The sequence below is a fragment of the Raphanus sativus genome, chromosome 6, assembly GCF_000801105.2.
Source record: "Raphanus sativus cultivar WK10039 chromosome 6, ASM80110v3, whole genome shotgun sequence".
In the NCBI taxonomy this organism is placed as follows: domain Eukaryota; kingdom Viridiplantae; phylum Streptophyta; class Magnoliopsida; order Brassicales; family Brassicaceae; genus Raphanus; species Raphanus sativus.
In genome coordinates this window covers 14,938,218-14,959,199 of record NC_079516.1, presented here as the reverse complement: position 1 = coordinate 14,959,199, position 20,982 = coordinate 14,938,218, and the positions used below count along the sequence as shown (strand labels likewise).

Sequence of the window (20,982 nt, the reverse complement as noted above, 5' to 3'; positions counted from 1 at the left end):
CTAAAAAACAAGTCTTTAAAATGAAGTAAATCAGTGACCAAAAGAAAAATAAATCTATCAAATTTTAGTTAAATCTAACAAAACGAAGTAACTTTAATTTTAAGGTTGGAAGAACCTTAAATTTGAGGTTTGAGGGTGTTTATATCCAATGGTAAAACTTTAAATCTAATCTTAAAAGAAATTTATTTACATTTTAGTCTTCGATATTAGTCAAACTGATTAAAGTTATCAAAGCTTTCATATATAATAAAATGTATATTTAAGTAATATTATTGACAATACTGATTAGCAGAACACTACGTTATAATACATATAACTGAAAATATAAATTAAATCTTCAATCAGAAATAAAATACCAAATTATTTAATGTAGTTATTTTTTGTAATGCTTTTATATGATCATTTAATGAATATTAAATGATATATTAATTTTATTTAGTAGTTATATATTAGTTATGAAGTAAATCAGTATTTACATCTCAAATATTAGTTAAATATAAAAGCTATAAGGAATAAAATGATAGATATAAAAGTTAAGCAGATTATTTAAGATTTTGCTGTTAGAAACCTCAGAAGTTTTGAGATTGTTCTTGGAGATTCTGGAAGATATGAAAATTTTACATAAGTGGTTTTAAGGTTGATTTACTCATTGACACACAGTATCTGAAATAAGTAAGAAAGTCATACAGTTTAATTAGTTACCATCACATGAACATTATGAACAAATAGACAATAAATATATAGGAATAAAATTATAGAAATGACGAGAAATGATTATTCTATATTATTTTTATCAGAAATAATATTGTTCTTTATTCCTCTACAATAAAATGAATGAAAAAAATGGAAGAGAAATATTGTTTCTTATAAATAATAATTTTTTTTAGAAACATTAGAGAATGTGTTATTAATTTTTATTTCTTAATCACCATTCATACCCTATGATTTTAAAACATATTTTATTCCCGGCCATAGTCAGAGTCGGACCTCACATCAATGGGGCTACATTTCAATTATTTTAGTACCAATAAAAATTAACTATAGTTAAAATATATAAGCAAAACAAACTAGGAATAGCGGTTCTCTGTTTTCCCACAGTATAACCTCTTTAAATTAATAATTGATAGATTAATATCTCTATAAATTAATATAATTTCATAGTTCCAAATTGAGTTTTTGGTTCAATTAATATCTCGATAAATTAATAATCTCTATAAGTTAATAAAAAAATATAGTTTTGGTGTAATCCCAACATTATTAATTTATAGAGGTTTCACTGTAGATCAGACCCAACCGGACAGAGCGTCTCTTCGGAACGACTCATACCTGCCTACCACTTGATCTTACAAATGGGCGCCGACAAACAAAAAAAAAATATTTAAAAAAAACAAAAATTAAGAGGTAAAGAAAATCAACTTTCTTTAATTAGTATATATAATTTCAGAATTTCTGTATGTTGAAAGCACTTATTTTAAAGAAAAACTAGATTTTGATCCGCGCTTTCAAAGCGCGGGTTTATGTTTGGTGAAAATTTTATATAATCACATTTATATAATCCGTCTTGTATATGTATTTATATAATCCGTCTCATATATGTATTTTATATCCAGATTTATGTTCGGTAAAACTATATTATACATGTATTTTTAGGTTTTTAATTTTGAATTAGATATTTTAAATATAAATCAATATAACAGTTTTATAGTTTTGATCGGTGTTTTGAAATTCGACTTAGACGTGCGGTTGAACGGATTACCGGTTGATCAAAGATAAATTCAGTTCGGGTTTGAAAAAAAAAACAAAATTTAAAAATCCAATAAAAACTACTAAAATCGAAATCCGGTTACCGGTTGAACCACTGGTTGAACCAATAAACAATTTTTATTTTTTATAAATAATTTTTGTTAGATAGTTGGGATTATATTTAGGAAAAAGCGGTTTAAAACCAAACCATTAAATAGTTTGAGAAAAAACGATGCAGTTTCAAACATGTCCGGTTGGAAAAATATTAAAATAATGCAGTATCAAACACGGAATAATCACATACCAAAATTGAATTAGGAAACCGGTGGTTAATGACAAACCAAAAACAATTAAAAAAGAAACCAATGCAGAATGTCCAAAATATCATTAATGAATACAAAAGAAAGCTTATTTAATAGGGGTAAACTAAGTAAAAATCCAAATGTGCTTGTACTTTAGTAGTATAGATTAATTAATATGTAGAAACAGTTTTTCTTGTGTAAAAAAAAAAGCAGTTTTTCTTTTTATATTGGAGGCCCTTTTATAGAGGGGCTCAGGCCCGGCTCAGTCCATAGAACTATAGCTCATTTATCGGCCCATTACATAATGAGAACCGCCTTCTAAGACCAGAAGTCATTAACTAGCTCTCTCTCTCTCTCTCTCTCTCTAGTTCCGTTCGACTTGTCGGGATTGCGATTCCCCCCGCCCCCCTACACCTTTCTACCATGTCGAAGGATCATCAAGCAATCACCATCAACGATGCGGTTCACAAGATCCAGCTCTCGCTACTCAACAACGGCGTCACTTCCCGGAACCACCTCTTCTCGGCCGCGGCCTTGATGTCTCAATCGGACTACGAAGACGTCGTGACGGAGCGAACCATCGCCAAGCTCTGCGGCTACCCTCTCTGCAGATCGTCCCTCCCTTCCGACGTCTCGAGAAGAGGGAAGTATCGCGTGTCCTTGAAGGAGCACAGGGTGTACGACGTCCGGGAGGCTCGGAAGTTCTGCTCGGCGGGGTGTCTCGTTAGCAGCCGAGCGTTCGCGAAGAGTCTTCAGGAGGTTCGTACCTCGGAGTTTGATGCGGGGAAGCTTGGTGGGATTCTTGGTTTGTTTGGGGATGTGGAAGAGTCTCTGGGTGTGAAAGAGGGTTTGGGGTTGGAGAAGTTGAGTATTCGTGAGAATAGGGATGTGAGAGGTGGAGAGGTGGTGGATTTGGAGGAGTGGATGGGTCCTTCTAGTGCTGTTGAAGGTTATGTTCCTTTTGATCGAAGCAATTGCAAATCCAATGATGGTAAAAAGGGTAAGTTTGATGATAAAAAAACATATTGATTGTTAGCTACACAAAACTATATGAATCACATGACAATATTCCAGAATTAATCTAATAGGTGTTATGTTGCTAACAACATCAAAATAATGGCCAAGTTCAACCTTTGTTAATAGGGATGTTGTCATGTGATTCATATAGTTTTGTGTAACTGAAGAGATATGTTTGTTTGTTTTTTCTTATGTTTGTTAGAATGTTGTCATGTGATTAATATAGTTTTTGTAACTGGACATGATATCTGTTGGGTGTTTGTTTCTTATGTTTCTTAGTGTCAGTCTCTATACTTGCTTATAATTAAGAGATTGATCTTGACAGATTCCAAGGCTAAGAGTAAAGAAAAGAAGCAGGAGGATCCACCTTTTAAAGAGATGGATTTTACTAGCACAGTTATTGTTCCTGATGAGTGCAGTGTAAGCGGCAATTACAACTCCAAACAAGGTAAGTTCTATGATGAAACCATATATGTTTGGTTTTGTCTGCTAGTTTGGCGTCTGTCTCTGTGCTTCTTATAGTATGAGCTTTGTCTCGACAGATTCCAAGGCTAAGAATGATCAAAAGAATCAGGAGGACCCGCCTTTTAAAGAGATGGGTTTCACTAGCGAAGTTATCATTCCTGATGAGTGTAGTGTCTCCAAGCTTCCACCTCAGACCAAACAGCCTTCTCCTGTAGTGAAACCTGAGGATAGCCAAGGGAAAACACCAAAAAAATCGAGTAAGCAAGCACTAAGGAGGTCTTCAGAGTAGTAGCCTCATGAATCATTTTATTTATTCATAGAGGGAGTTTGAGATCTTGTTGATAGTTACTAGGCCATTCTTGCTGATCTGTGTGGCAATAGACACTGTTATTTACCTTGCTCCTTTTTCTATATGGTTTTGAAGTTTCACTGCGCATGTGCAGGGTTTCGTCGTGAAAAAGAAAAGGAAAAGCTCGATTTGGCGAGCTTTGGGTTTGATGCAATGGGTTGCGCGAGCTCAGTCACTGGGAGTGATGGATACAGCTTTGAATATAGCGTGTCTAAGCAGCCACCATCTTCAACGGAAGACCCTCTTGGTGGCCAACTGAAAGATGGTCTCAAGACTTTGGATGAGAAGTGTTCTCTAACAGGCTCCTCTTCTGCGTCTAAAGGGAAGGGGTTTAAGCCTCCACCACGACGTAAACAAGCTTCTCTTGTAGGGGAATCAAGTAAAGGGAAAACAGTTGTAACAGTCATGGAGAAGGATATTATAAGTTCTGTGGTTGATGAGATGGGTGTGATGAGCGATGGATACAGTATAGAATATAATGTGTCTAAGCAGCCACCATGTTCAATAGAAGATCCTATAAGTTCTCACCTAGAAGGTTCTCAGACGTTAGGCAAGAAAAATAGTCTACTAGGATCATCCTCTGGTGGTTCTAATACAAAAGGTTTGGGAAAGAAAGTTATATCTGATTCTTGTGAGGGACTTAAACCTCATGAGGATATGTGTTCATCAAGTAAAACCGTCACTAAATCATGCCTTAAAGTGTCTGGCTCTAAGAAACTTAGCCATTCAGTTACTTGGGCTGATCAGAGTGACGTCCGTGGTGATCTTTGTGAGGTTAGAAGCAATGGTATGGAGTCACATCCTAACCTGTCTTCTACTGATACAGAGGATGTCAATAGTGTCTCACGCCTTGCATTAGCAGAAGCCTGTGCCAAGGCATTGAGCCAAGCTGCTGAAGCTGTTTCTTCAGGAGATTTAGATGCAAGTGATGCTGGTAAGTCCATTGGAAGTGTTAGTTTTCGTTGTGGACTTAAATAAGTTTCTGAATTTTTGCATTTTGTCATGTTTTATATAGCTGCAAAAGCTGGAATCATTGTGTTGCCAAGCACCCATCAACTTGATGGAGAGGTGTCTGAGGAGGGAAACGAGGAGGAAATGAGTGAAGAGGAGGAGGAAGCAACGCTTCTGAAGTGGCCAAATAAGCCTGGGATGCCAGATTCTGATTTGTTTGACCGTGACCAGTCTTGGTTCGATGAAACTCCAGATGGATTCAATCTAACCGTAAGTCTTTTTTGTAATCATTCATTAGGAGTAACATGGAACTAAACGTTCACTGACCTTTCCTCAGCTATCAACCTTTGCTATGATGTGGGATGCACTGTTTGGATGGGTATCATCCTCTTCTCTGGCGTACATCTATGGGAAGGATGAGTCTGCTCATGAGGAGTTCTTGACAGTTAACGGCAAAGAGTATCCCAGGAGGATAGTCCTGGGAGAAGGGCTTTCGTCAGAGATCAAGGAGACAGTTGCTGGGTGTCTTGCAAGAGCTGTGCCTAGAGTTGCCACTGATCTTAGGCTGCCAACACCTATCTCCGAGCTGGAGAAGGGATTGGTAAGTGATTTATTTCAATCTATCATTGTCAAATATAATTTCATCTCAGAGTTAGCTTTTAGCAATGTGGTGGTTTGTGATGTGGTGTTGAGCAGGGAGGCTTGTTGGAGACAATGTCGTTGACAGGGGCGGTTCCGTCGTTTAGGTTAGAACAATGGTTAGTGATTGTGCTTCTGTTCCTGGACGCGTTGTCTGTGGCTCGCATTCCTCGGATTGCACCTTATATATTGAACAGAAGCAAGGTTAGTTGCAGTTAACTTGAACATATAGTCAATAAGGTGAATTCTATTAAGTTGATTGTGTTGGTGAAAATGAAAAACAGGTGTTGGAAGGAAGTGGGATTGGTAATGAAGAGTATGAGACAATGAAGGATATTCTATTACCGCTTGGTCGTGTTCCTCAATTTGCTACACTATGCGGGGCTTAGACGAAACTCGGTTTAGGGTTTTACTTGTGGATTAAGAAAGCAACTTTGAGAATATGAAAAAATCATTGAGAAGTTGTCTTTTTGTTTAGTGACTGATGGATTGTTTAATTGGAAGAGAATGTGGTAAAAAATCAGAAGTCAGGCTTGGCTACTTGGAACAGAACGTTTCGATATGAGTTTGAGAAAAAAATGAAAAAAAACTTTCAAGTAGTGATTAGAGTGAGTTATAGTAATGAATTGAAATGTGAAATTTGATTGACTCGGACTTGCTGTTTTAGTCTAAGATGGTGTTGATTCTTGACGATGTACGGACTCGTGAGTTTTTTTCTTTCTCTATGCATGTGAGAAGAAAATGATGATATTGACCAAAGCAATTTTACCTTTTTCGTGTTCTGTTTGTTGCACTCATGCCACTAGGCCTTGTGCGTTTATACCATAAACTGAAGTATCTGCTTAAATCTTAACTGAAAAAAAAGTCTGATCTGAATCATTATATAAAAGTATCAAAACTTTATTTATGAACTTAGTACTTTAACCAAAACAAAAATTTGAATTAGAATCCAAAAATATCTGAAATTGGTGATTATGTTAATGCTTCATATATGCTAAGATAATTTAGATATTTTATAGTATTATAAAGGTTCTTGTAATTTTTTTATTTGTTATTTTTAGTTAATTTAGATAATATAACTAAATTTTAATTAAATTTGTGAATAATCTATATATTTTGAATTTCTTTTGTAAAATTTTAACTTTTTTAAAAAGTTAGATGAACAATTTTAGACATTATCAAATATCAAATTGAATCCGATTAGATAGTTAGTAAAACTAGAATGGAGTAAGCATAACATCAAAAATTAAAAAATTAAAAAATCAAAAATATAAAATTTTTTAATTTAAATTAACTAAACCAAATCCAACGGGCCTCGAACGCCAAGGCGTATGTACCGTACAACTATTCAAATTCATTGTTTGCTTGGTTGTACATGAATGTCCTCCTTGGAACTAACTACAGAGAAACATAAACGATAAATTGTCCAAACATACAAGAACCAAATAGTACTTACTTAGCAAAAGAAAAACTAACAATCCCAAAGATGGCTAGCTTAACTAAAAAACGAAGAGCAGAGTTAAAAGTATTTTCTCTTCTTTTTTTTTCTTTTTCTTTTTAGTATTTTCTCTTCAAAAATAAGTTAAAAAGTATTATATACCAACTGATCCAATAGACCAATAGGTTAAACGTTCGATCAAAGAATCTAAAAATCGTAAGAAACTTGTTTTTGGACCAATTAAAGATTTTTTTGCAATAGTTTTTTTGAGACCAATTTCTTAAGAGATAAATTTAATTAAATCACACAAGAAATAGGCAAAAAGTCCAACTTTATCATCAAAAATCTGAATACAACTTTAGGCATAAAATTCTTATTTATATAAAAACCAAAAAACATCAAAAATATTAATTTTAAGACATTCTAACTAATTAAAATTAATATCAAAATAACTAATAAAGTAGATAATTAAGATATTTGGTGTTATATCCAAATATATCTCTGCCTCATATACTATCTTCGATAAACTAAAAAATATTTTATATATTTTAAAATAAAAAGGTTATTAGTTATCGCTAAGATATGATTCACTTAACTGAAAAAAGATCAGAGTTAAAATATTTTTGCTTCAAAAATAAGTTAAAATGTATAATATTATCATGAGAAATTGCCAAAAATACCATTTTTATAGTACCACTTTTCATGTTTACACTAACCACTTTTACCACTACTTTTAATGAAGGGTTTAGATTTGAAGATTTAGGATTTAGGATTAAGATTTGATGTTTTAGGGTTTAAATTATATAGTTTAGGGTTTAGAGTTGAGGATTTAGGGTTTAGAGTTGAGGATTTAGGGTTTATAGTTTAGACTTTAGGGTTTAGGGTTTAGGATATTGAATTTAGGGTATATAGTTTAGGGTTTAGGGTTTACAGTTGAAGATTTTGGGTTTAGGGTTTAGAATTGGAGGTTTATGATTTAGAATTTGGGATTAGAATTTTGAAAAGCATATAAAAACAAAGATATAAGAGTTTTTACCATTTTAATAAATAATGTATTTTTGAAAATGTGTCTTTAGTGGTGGTAAAGATGAATAATGGTATATTGAAAGTGGTATTTTTGAAAATTCCCCTATTATCATTTGGTTTTATTAGATATCGTTTTAGAACTTTGTTCATAAATTAATAAAATGTATTTTAAATATTTTTACACACAACATCATTAGTTATTCATCTAAAAACACTTAGATCAATGATAAAATGAACTGCTGAATACAAATGATAATGTAACATAAAAATCATAAATTTTTATATTAATTTTTTAAAACATCATATAATTTAAAGCAAAAAGATTACCTTAAAACTTAATATGTTTAAAATGCAGGGAGTACTGTAATTCTGAACAGAAAAATATATGGATCTTTATCAAAAAGCTCTTAGGCCAAAATCACTCAAGATTAATCCATTCAAATCCCAAAAGAATCAACAAAAAAAATTCATCTCTATTGGTGGTGGATTAATTATACTTTAATTAAAAAAATATACAGTTTATTGGCTAAATGATTACTATATAAGATTTGGATATTTGTATGAAAAAGTCCTGAAGATATTCATGAACTGTGTTTCTTTACTTAACATTTACACCAAAAAAAAAAAGATATTCATGAACTGTTAAATGTTATTATGTAGGTATAAGCTGTTGAATATATTCCTCAAAGAAAGAAAACGAAAGAAGAAGCGCTCTTTGTCATATACAAACACATTTTCAGTGTGTGCGCTTCGACAGCTTTCTTTTCATTTGCCTTTTGACTATAACTTCGTCTATCTTCCTTGATTTTTACATTTTTGTAATATTTTTGACAAACTCCACTAAATCATAGTTGAGAATTCTTAGTTATTGAACTATATGAACTTACTGTATTTAGTATACGATTTAATATAAGTTATTGTAATACTTTAGTTATGTTGTTATAGTTATGAACTAACGTGTTTACCAATTTGATCAGCAGAGATATATACCCTATATATTATTTGAAAAGCATTTTTAAGTTGTAACATTGTTATCAATGCTGATGTGTCATCTTTACAAACCTTCTCACAGCCTCAATTTAAAACCCCATCAATTACTATAATATTTACTAAGCATGCCATTGAACAATAAATGTCGACCACCTCGCATTTATATTCTTCTCGATTCATATTTTTATGCAAACCGGCTAACCTAATGTCAAATAAATTGACCGATACATTGTACACTATAAGATGAGAACGCTCTTTCTACTTCATCTAGGCAGTTCATTATACTGATTGTTTAATCCCTACCACACAAAAACATTATCTTGAGCATGATATTTTTTTTAATATAAGCATGATCTTATTTAAATTAAGAAAAATAGATGACAATGGCTGCTGTTACAAATTCAAACTCAAGGTAGAAAAACTCAACAAGCATACCTATAAATAAATACAAACCTATATTTCGTGTACTATGTCTGTGAATCATATATAAGATATAAATTACATTATGTAAAAAGATGTTAGAAGTTTAGAACCTACTACATTTATGATCAACCGATGATTGAAGAGCTTGAATATTATATCAATGGTTGAATATAATGATTTTATGTCAAATATATATGGTACTAAAACTTTATGCTCTATTTTCCTTATGTCTAAAGTCTAAACTGAGGTAATTTAGATTTTCTATAATTCTGCAATCGCCCATGTATTTCCTTTTATAAAGTCCACCATATCCCTTATACGGTGTTTTAAACCATTTTTACAATTTTTTACAGTATCTTATATATACTTAGTATGAAATAAATGCATTTTATATGTAAATACATGTAGGGCTGAAAAAAAAGTCTTAATCCAAAAAATCGAACTGAACCTAATCCGAAAATAGTAGTAAATCCGAATCAGAATTGATTAAATATCCGAACAAGTTAAAATTTTTGGTATTTAGAGAACCGGAACCGAAACCTATCTGAACTGTAATATTTTGGATAACCGAATATATCCGAAATATATTTATACACCTAAATATATTTTATTACTTTTAAATTTAATATATATTAAAAACATCCAAAATATATATGATACTTTTAGGTTGTCCAACATACTTAAATATATATACAGATGGTCAAAAAAGTGCAAAATAGCTAAATTTAAGTATGCTTAAAACACCAAAAATACTTACAATATCTATTGATTCTATATCCAAATATTCAAATCAAACCAATATATATACTAAGTTTAGATAATATGACATATGTTATTCAAATTTATATGAATTATTATTTTGTATACAGATTTTGAGAAATTTAATGTATAAAGTGAATTTTAAAAATTTAAAAATAATTTATATGGATTATTCGAGCGCGAATCAAAACCGCAAAGATTCAAACCAAATCTTAATCGAAATTTATAAATACTGAATGTTGATGAAATCTTTGATCCCGAAAATTCGAAAACCGAATAGATCCGAATCGAACCCGAACAACCATTCATATATGTACTAACATATATTTTTATAAAGTATTTCACCCTGCGTAAGGCGCATGTCATCACCTAGTTTAGTATTAAAGTACAAAACATATGCTTCTAATGTCCATTTATATTAAAGATATGAAACATATATATTTAAATTTAGAATTTGCATACATATGATTTAGCGCTGAAGGTTTGATATATACATATACCAATGAACTACAAAACTGAACTGTTTTTTTTTTGTAGAAAGCCAAAAGAAAATCATGACACTAAAAATACTTTTCATATTTACTTTGACTGATTTTAGGCAGATGAATCTAACTGTTAGAGTTTGGCACTTCGTTGAAATTTGAGAGAGCGATATCTAGAAGCATAACTAAGATAAGGAAGCAAGAACTAACAAAGAAACACTACTATGTCTGGACATCTATTACAATAATTCTATCTTTAATGTAGCGAAACATATAATAATACACACTTTTTGTTTGATTCTATCACTCGAATAAAAAATGTTTGAAGAAAGATCAAAAGGAAAGACTTAAAGAGACGGAGAACTTGGATGCCTTTAGGGAGGAATTAATTTATAATAACAATAAAATAAACTAGAGCAAAGACTCTTAAGCTAAAGTGAATTCAGACCCCTTTGAGATTAAGCTTGTTTAATGAAATCTCAACAACCGTCTCATTGTAATACCAGCTTCCACGTTTCTTCGTCTTCTTCCTTATTCCTCCCTTTCAGATTCTCGCATAATATCTCCATCACTATGATTTTCTCATGATCAACACTTTTATGGTATTGTAGGAAACAATTAAACGAAATCAGTTCATTGTACCAACGATGTTTAGTACAAATAATTGGTTCTGTCGTGTCCCTATTTTGATTTCCCTGAAAGAAATGCTTTATTCATGTTATCAAGTATTAGTAATAGCTGGTCCCGTGCCTAGAAAAAAAATTAGGGTTTGAACCAAACTGCTATATATGGATTACTAAAAAACAACAGCTCATCGCACGATGAAACAACGAATTAGCAAAAAAAAAAAACGTTATAACGTAATGCCTCATTATATGATTTTGATTAATGAGACAAAAAGCTAATTATCTGTAATTATACGAACATAACTTATTATCATGTAGCTAATACCGAATAAGAAATTGCATGCAGTACTCCACAAAGTGTGGGTTTTATAGTGTTTTGATTACTACTATCAGGATTGAGTTAGAATAAACGACACATAATCCCACAAAAGAATAGGTCCAAATAATTGCAAGCGACACATAGAAGAACGTTGGTCCTACAATGTAGCTGAACATAACTTTATTTTTTCTTTGATAATTTTTAAACACAACCAACCAAGATTCCAACCAAACCGGACCATAAAGAACTCCCACAAAAAGCTGTTTTGCTCAGTCACCCTATAAATACATCCTCAAAACCTATCTCTCCACATTAACACAAACACATCAACCTTAAACAAATTTACATTTTTTTTCTTTCTTGAATCTTGGTGCGTTCCTGTTCTAACTAATGGGAGGCAACAGCAGAAAGAAGTTCTCTATCTTCAGTTTCTTTAAATCACGAAGGTCGTCTCATATAACTGAAGCAGACGCATGGGACGACGGCGTATACACAAGAAAGGCATGGGCCAGCGACGAGGACAAGCGATATTGGGTGGCTGAGCCAGGTATTGACCGTAAGGCTTCTGCCTTTATCGCCAAGTTCCATGCCTCTCGTGTTTCTGAGTCCGAGTGCCAAACTCTCCCTCCTTGCCACTCCCATGCATAACTAGCCATCATCATCACAATCATTATCAGATAAATGAAAGAATGCTAATAGCTTATTTAGTTTGGTTCTATGTATATTATCTTTCCTTTGATGTTCATGATGATGTCCTTAGGATGATTTGTTTATAAAATGTCTTATATGCAGTTAAAGATAATTCTATCTAACATTATTATTATTATAAATAGACTTGACAAGTCCATAGTTCGCTACGTTTAAGTGATGACCACTATATTTGATCCACAGAAATATTTCAAATCTATTCACTCTAACAAAAAATCTTAAATTTGACATATGATCAAGAACAACATGTCAAGACGTTGGGGGGTACTACGATAAAACATTAATATGGTTCTGGACTTCTAGTCTAGCTAGTGAATATTAAGATCTTACACTATAGTATCGATCTCTAGGTAGCTAGTACTTTCACTAACACCTTAACAATAACATATACTATTCGGTTTGTCAAACAATTAGCTTTTTTTTTTTTTTTTTTTTGAAACTGTCAAACAATTAGCTAGTATGTGAGTAACCATCGTAAAATGCCAAAAATCAAAATCCCTATACTCTAGTATAATCTGAAGACGAGTATAGATATTCGTAGGCAGTATGTAACATTTTGTTCTTGTATTACTTTTTATACATTTTTACTATTAGTATTCAAGTAGCAATTTCGAAATGACATGTATTTATTGAGATTAATTAAATAATAACAAAGACTTAGAGCCAGTTGTATAGAATATATAACAAGATGTGGAGGATATTATTTTCCCACATATATTGTAGTTTGTATATATACAAAGGTACATTTCTAAGAGTACATTTATTCCTTGCTTTTCATTCTTCCTCTCACCTTTTTGTTTTAAAGCATCCACAATGATGAAAAACTACATATATGTCCAAACAATAATATTTAATTAATTAATTATATTTTATTAATTTATAGTAAATTAAACTATTGTGAAAAACAAGTCTCATCTTTTTAAATATTTTTTTAAAAATATTTTAGTGAGAGACTACATCAAAGATTTTCATTAAAAATGACCTTAACCTTTTGTTTTCCTGGTTTTATTTAGTTAACGGTAATCACTTAATAGCCTTTTTAACTCTTTTGTTTTATGTTTTGTTTTCAAAACTTGGAAAGGGATCTTTATGCCAAAAAAAGAACTTGGAAAGAGATCACTAAAAGGCGTTTGCCATTGCAGCATAGATCATGAAATTAATGAATAATACAAGTCTCTAGTATATATTTTTTTCAAAAAGAATAATCTCTAGAATATTATTGAACACTTTCTTTTACCACATAAAACCCTATGAATTCATCAACCAGTTCTCTATAATCACAAGAGAAACACAAATCTGTTAAATTTAAAAAGTAGTTTAATGGTCCTGGTACGTATCTTCAGCTTTTCTTAAAGGTGAAGTGAATAAGTACTAGCCACAAGTTTATGTTTACTAAAAGTAACATTGGAATCATAAAAAGCCATCTGAGTTTTAGCTGCAGTATCTTTGCAATTGAATGATTCGGCCGTAGCCAAATATCTCTCTATCTGAATTGGCTAAAATGGTTTCCTATATATGTTCTTTCTTCTCGTTTACATCGGTCAAGTATACCAACCCCAAAAAAAAGTATACCAACCCGGTCAGTCACTATTTGGTTTAACGGTAGTTTTCACGGTTCAACTTAAAGAATTCTGTGAAGAATATCGATTGGCCCAAACCAGGGCCAATCATTCGCATTGAAAAATTAGGCGTTTTCTAAACCAAAACATACCAAAGTTGACTTATTTTGGAACTACGTAGTCAAGCCGTAATATAAACACAATAAATTTTTGAACAAAAACAAAACACAATAAATTCAGGAGCATGAACAATAAACTTGATGTTATAATCATAAAGATAGTAATGCATGATACATCAACAATGCACAATGCAAGATGATCCAAAGCCACACATATTAACTGACTAGAATATTTTTTTGGTAATTACAGTCAAAATGTCAAATCTATAACTTATTCACTTTTTATGGGTTGGATTCTTATTAGCTCGCAAGTCCCAACAAATGAAGATATATAGTTATATCAAGAAAATTTAATTGACAAGTCTTTGAAAATAATAATTTCAAAATATTCAAAATTATCTTTGAAATATATTAGACTATCTCACCAAAAAATTGAAAAGTTAATCTTTCTATAAAATCCACAATTAGTTATAGTTTTCGTAGGATGGACATTCGGGTATCCATTCGGGTTTAGATTTATTAGAACTTCAAGTTTTTGGGATTAAATTTTTTAATCCCATTCGGTTATTTTAAAATTTTGGTTCGGGTTCGGTTCAAATCTTTGTAGGTTCGATTCGGTTCAAATAACCTGTTTAAATTATTTTTAAAGTTTAAAATTCATATATAATTTAAATATCTCAAAATCTAAAAATAAAAATAATTTATAACATATAAATTTGAATAATATAGACTAAAATACTTAAACTTAACATAAAAACTGGTTTGGCTTGAATATTTAGAAATAAAATCAATATATATATATATATATATATATATATATATATATATATATATATATTAACGTTTTTGGTGTTTTGAGTATTGTTTAGATATTTTAGATATTTACTTTTGATTATTTGTATATATATTCAAATATTTTAGAAAATTCCCAAATATATTATACATAGATATTTTTGGATATTAAATATAATATAGCTAAAATATTCAAGTGTATAAATCTAATTCGGATATATTCAGATACCTAAAATATTTTGGTATAGATCGAATTCGGTTTCAGTTCTTCAAATACCAAAATTTTGAATCCGTTCGGATATTTAACCAATTTTAATTTCGATTCAATACTAATTTTGGGATTGGATTCGGTTCTTCAGGTTCAAACTTTTTGCCCACCTCTAGTTTTGCAATACACTAATGCAAAAATGAAAACAGTTTCGGAAGAAAGTTTGCATTTGAAAATGTTTTGAAAATCCGTTGTATCCATCAAATAGATATTGTATCTAAATTAAGCTGTGTCCAATTCTTAAAAGTTTCTGGTTATGGTTATAATTAAAAGAAAAAAAAAATAAACGTCATATTGTATTTTTTTTTTTCTATTTGCTTACTTGTCCAAATTATGATCCATCCCAAGTAAAATGCAGAATGGAAAGTGGATATTAACCAAAGAAAATGTTATTAAGTGAATCATAGTTGGTTAATATGGGTTAGGTCCTAATTTAAAGATCAAAAGATCAAGCGGACAACAAAAGATTCAAGTTTTTTGTGTCTAGCTATGGATGGTTTTGAGTTGTATTAGATTTGAAAAAACTCACGAGTCATTTTTAAATAGTGACACTGGCAATGTATAGATGATTTTATATCTGATGCATTGAGAAAGTGTCCATGTCTAGACAGTGCCGGTCTAACGTTTAACAATGCCCTAATCCAATTTTAAACTATACCTTTTAATATTTTGTATTGAAATTATAAAAAAAAACTAATATAAAAGTAATTTAAAATTTTTTAAACTAAAACAGTAAATATAAACATTAAAATATACTTTTTTGCATTTTTTCATGTAAAAGCATTCATTAAATAAATATAGTCAATTTTTATAACAGTTTTGATCGATAACAAAATCAATTTAGGTAATCTCTTAAATAACATGTTATACTACTAATAACTATTTTTACCTTTTAAAATTTTTATATATGTGATGATCGAAACTATTTTTACCTTTTAAATTTTTTTTATATGTGATGATCGATATTCTTATATTCTAAAATGCACACTAAATAATTTATATTTTTCATATAACAATCATTCTTTAAAAAACAAATATTATAGTAGGCGATCTAATCTATTTTGACATTGATTCTTGTAGAATAATAATTCCATAAATAAAATACCACTAATTATGTTCGAATGAATATCACTTTAAAGAAATTTTCAATATTTGAATTATGCCTTCAAAATATCATAAGTAAAAATGCCCACTAAATAATTTATATTGTCATATAACATTCATTCTTTAACAAAAAATATTATAGTAGGTTTTCTAATCTATTGTGACATTGATTCTTGTAGAATATTAACTCCATAAGTAAAATACCACTATTTATGTTCGAATGAATATCATTTTAAAGAATTTTTCAGTATTTGAATTATGCCTTCAAAATATCATAAGTAAAAATGTCCAATAAGTATAGTTTTAATTAAAAAATCTTATAAAATTATTTTTATCTATATAGTAACAAAAATTTATAGAAAATATCCCCCTTTAAATTGGATGCCCTAATCGATGGCTTGGGTGGCTTCCCCTCTGGGCCGGCCCTGTGTCTAGAGACTACTGCAATATATCTACAATATGGTGCTTAACTTTACTAATTATGTTGTTTTTTACCCAAAACAAATATTTTCGAGCAGGGTCAAATTCTAAATGTCAAATTTTTAGTGAAGTGGAGCATCAGTGGAACTAACCTTTTAACATTTCCCTACATTTTGTGATCAATCATTACATTCAAAAGTGGCATAACTTCATTTAGCCAAGACCATGTAATAGTTGATCATACTAATAGTCAATTCATTGAAAGTCAACTTTAGGGATGCATTACGTATACGTTACTTGGTAAATTAAGTATTTTTTTGACGGAAAATTGAATTTTTTCTTTCGTATCTGAAATTGATCTTTTCAGTGTATACATATATATACATATATATGCAATTGAATTTAAAAGTAAAAAACTTAAGAGAATATTGTTTGTAGTTTTAAAGTAATTTTTGGTTTTTGATTTTACAAAAACTGTTTTTATCCAATTATGATTTTAGCAAAGTAGATTCCCTAATTTTTAAAGAAACTAAAATTTCCTTTGTTTTACTGTTTTGTGCTTAAAAGATAGAATCCCTATTTTTTTATGTTTTTTTTTTGCTCACGGCAAGCATTACTTCTTTATTTATTTTTTTTGCAAACAATTATTAATTTTAGAAAACATCTACTATATAAAAGCTATATTTATTCTAAAAACACATGAATAAAAATTACAAAATTAATATCTTCTTTAAAAGTTAAGTTATTGGAGTTGCTTAGATAAATTATTTCATAATTATATAGCTAATATATTATACTATAAATTTATATAAAGTTAATTAAATTTGTTTCTAATTGTTAAATACTTTTTTACATTTTAACTATATTTTTTAATTTAAAACCTAGCATTTTTTTTGTCAGCAAATACAGACGCATATTATTTTTATATTAAAATATTTAAATTACAGAAATTGATATGTTTTACCATCTTTAAAAATATAACTTTTCATAATATAAAATTATTAATTGTGTATTTTCCTGGAAATATAAAATGAATTTATTTTAAAAAATATAAATATTAGTTTTTATTTTATAATATTTTTAATTAAAATGATTATTATAAAAGTATTTGTATTTGATTGTATTTAAAAGAAATAATTTATTTTTTAATAATTCTGAAAAATAAAAACCAAAATCTGATGTCACCATTCAAGCTTTTTGAAAAAATAAAATATACAGCAAAGAAAAGACCAAAAAAAAAAAATATCTAAAAACTAAAATCTAAATACTAAAATAAAAAAACCATTTAAAAAATGATTTATAGATTTCAAATAAAATCCTTCTATAAAATATAGGTTTTGTTCTTCTTTTGAACAAAAAATATAGGTACACTAGTACATATCCATCATGTTTTTTTATTGGTAAAATAGACTGATCATTTTTGTTGCCAAAAAATATATTCCTCATACGTTTTTACGTGTCCCAATCAATAGCAAACTCGACTAGTAATGTAATTCCTCGACCAATGCTAGTAACCATCCGTTCAAAACACAACATATTTTGAAAAAAACAAGACACATGATTCATCCAATAATAGTGCTATCTCTTATATGCAGATTTGATCCATAGATTCTTCAATAGGATTTATATGCTTAAACCTACAAGAAACAAAACCTAGAGTATAAGTAGGCTATAAATTGTATACCAAAGTTGTTCTAAAATTGGAATAAACAAGTTCATTATTTGAAGATCAAGTCAAGCCCATCAATTTGGTTTGAAACATTTTCTGTCAAAATGGACAAGACATCACTCCCCCCGTGTCTTTTTGTGTTAGAACCAACCATCTAAAATCTCTTCTTCTTTTTTCTACTATAGTTTTTATTTCATTTCAACTTTTTGTCTGCTATTTGATTTTTTTCTTGGAGTATCTATTTACATAGTTGCCGAATCATAGGGAATTGATGAATAAAGAGTACTGGAATAAAAAGTTCTACCGCACACTGTAAAAGCAAAAAGAAGACTGATTGCTGTTGAAATGTATCATTCACGTGTTAACCACCACTTTCTTTCAAATCGAAAAAATGTAAATTCATGAACCAACGTGATGTTTTTTTTTTTTTTGATTAACCTGGGGGTATCCCGAACCTATGGAAGGGCCCAGACTAATCCCGAAAGAGAGGTGCAGCCCATGGATATAGACCCTCTTTCCGGGTATACAAATGGGCCCTAAAGCATAGACTCATATACGTGTTGGTGTCTAGAAATCATGACTTAGTTCCCTCCACCAGGATTCGAACTCAAAACCTGGGTGCAGGAAGAAGTCCATCCTTACCATTGGGCCATCATGTTCTGGACAACCAACGTGATGTTTCTTTGGACTTTGCTAAGGTTACCAGATTTTTAGCAATACAAATTCTGAGCAAAGAAAAAAAGAGAGGACGACTTCAGAACTTTGATTTCAGGGGAAAAAATGCACAACAATGCAATAATATTAAGGGGGTGTTATTCGATGTATATTTTAATAAAGTTTAAATCCAAACACATATTATTCGAACAATAATTCTAAATTCTATTTTCAAATCTAGTGTTATTCAATGAATGATTCAAATTCAGTTTTTAAAATGTAGTGTTATTTAACTTTTAAGGATTTTAAATTTTTATTTTATTTTAAATGATTTCAAATAATTTCTAATTGAATTTGATGAATAAATAACTAAACTCAAAATCCAAGGCATACTGCAGAGATTCTAGAATTCATCAATTTTAACTATCTTGAAATTTTAAAATTTAATGGGTTGCAAAACATTAAAAATTTATTTTAAATCACTAATCAATTTTAATGTGATTTAAAGTTACCTTTTAATGTTTGCAATACATCTAATCTATTAAAACTGAAGTACAAATAAAAATTAACCCTTACTTCACCTTTAATATTACAAGTTTATGCCACTGAACTTTAAACAATAATAATTTCTATATTTAAGTAAATACATTATTTAATATAATATCAGTATTTTATATAAAAAAAATCTGCACTTCTAATCTATTAAAACTGAATACAAATAAAAATTAACCTTTACTGATCACTTTTAATATTACAAGTTTATGGCACTGAACTTTAAACAATAATAATTTCTATATTTAAGTAAATACATTAATTAATATAATATCAGTATTTAAGATAAAAATCTGCACTTGCCTAATATACAGAATATTCTTTCTCTCTACGATCAAATAAATGAGAAATATTTAATCATCCATGCCAACAACATTTTTTTTTGTCAACAATGCCAACAACATTTAAAACCAATATTTTACATACCTATTTATAAGAACCTAATCATTTTCCTGGTAAAAATCTGTTTGTTTATCAAATTGAACTTACACATTATTTATTAATTATGTTAGCCCACGTTTTTTTTTTTGTTAGCCCACGTTTTTGTTATTATTATATCACTATTACCCATTTAGATTACTTGTGTGATTAGGTAGATTTAGTATAATAGATTAATATAAAGCCCCAAAATGTATATATAATTTAAAATGATAAATCAATTTACCTATTTTATCTAATATAGTTTAAGTATAAAATATTGCACAAAGTACTTATTTTTAATAAAATATATATATTAAATGTGTATAATTTATAACAAAAATATCATCTAATAAATATTTATATAATCCATTAAGAACTAAAATGTATGTTCCACATAAAAAACAATTATTATCATAATAAATGAATGATATATAAACAAAAAAAATGATAATTCACCGTTATTGATATATATACATATATATATATATATTTATTTATAAACAAGTAAATATTAAAATTTAAATAATTAATAAAAAAGATTCATACAATCTATAGAATTATATTAAATATTTATTAAATATTGATAAGTGGAAAAAATATAAACAATCAATCATATATGAAAATTTTTTGAATAATTATTTTAAAATATATCCGCACGGGCGTGCATGTCAGAATCTAGTTAACTTTTAAAATAATAGTAGTAATGACATGTAAATTTACTTATATTTATTTGATTTAACACACATTATTTTTAATTTTTGTATAAGAAAAAATATGTGGTCTACTTTTACTAACTTTGACTTTTTGGGTTTTTCTTATTTCTTCTTTATATTACTTTGATTTGACACGTAGTATTTCAAAAGCTTTAAAGATATAAATAGTTTTAACTTGCAAGTATAAGAAGTTAATTGAATAGGCAAGACATCTCCAAAAAAAATATTTGATAAACGATTTTTTCAAATATTTTTACTTGTTACTACTACATTTATTCTCACAAAAATATACGATATGTCGTAATACAAAATTTGACATGGTATTTTCTTATTATGGTATGTGTAATCTTAATAACAATTTTTACATACCATACATGTAAATCATTCACATTATTATTGTTAAATTTTTTAACTTAAATATTTGATAGTATAAGAAATTTTCTACATCAACTCATTATAAAAGTAAGCTAATTTT

The 20,982-nt window shown here is 29.3% G+C and overlaps 1 protein-coding gene across 1 annotated transcript; it reads left to right on the top strand.

Moving 5' to 3' along the window:
- The first annotated feature begins 2,424 nt into the window (after positions 1-2,424).
- On the top strand, positions 2,425-6,006 carry LOC108813449 (putative RNA polymerase II subunit B1 CTD phosphatase RPAP2 homolog). Its single transcript, XM_018586008.2, has 8 exons — positions 2,425-3,045; positions 3,388-3,510; positions 3,605-3,784; positions 3,971-4,810; positions 4,892-5,097; positions 5,165-5,428; positions 5,524-5,670; positions 5,751-6,006. Exons 1-8 carry the CDS (start codon positions 2,469-2,471, stop codon positions 5,853-5,855), a joined length of 2,442 nt encoding a protein of 813 aa, XP_018441510.2. The 5' UTR covers positions 2,425-2,468; the 3' UTR covers positions 5,856-6,006.
- Positions 6,007-20,982: the final 14,976 nt, after the last annotated feature.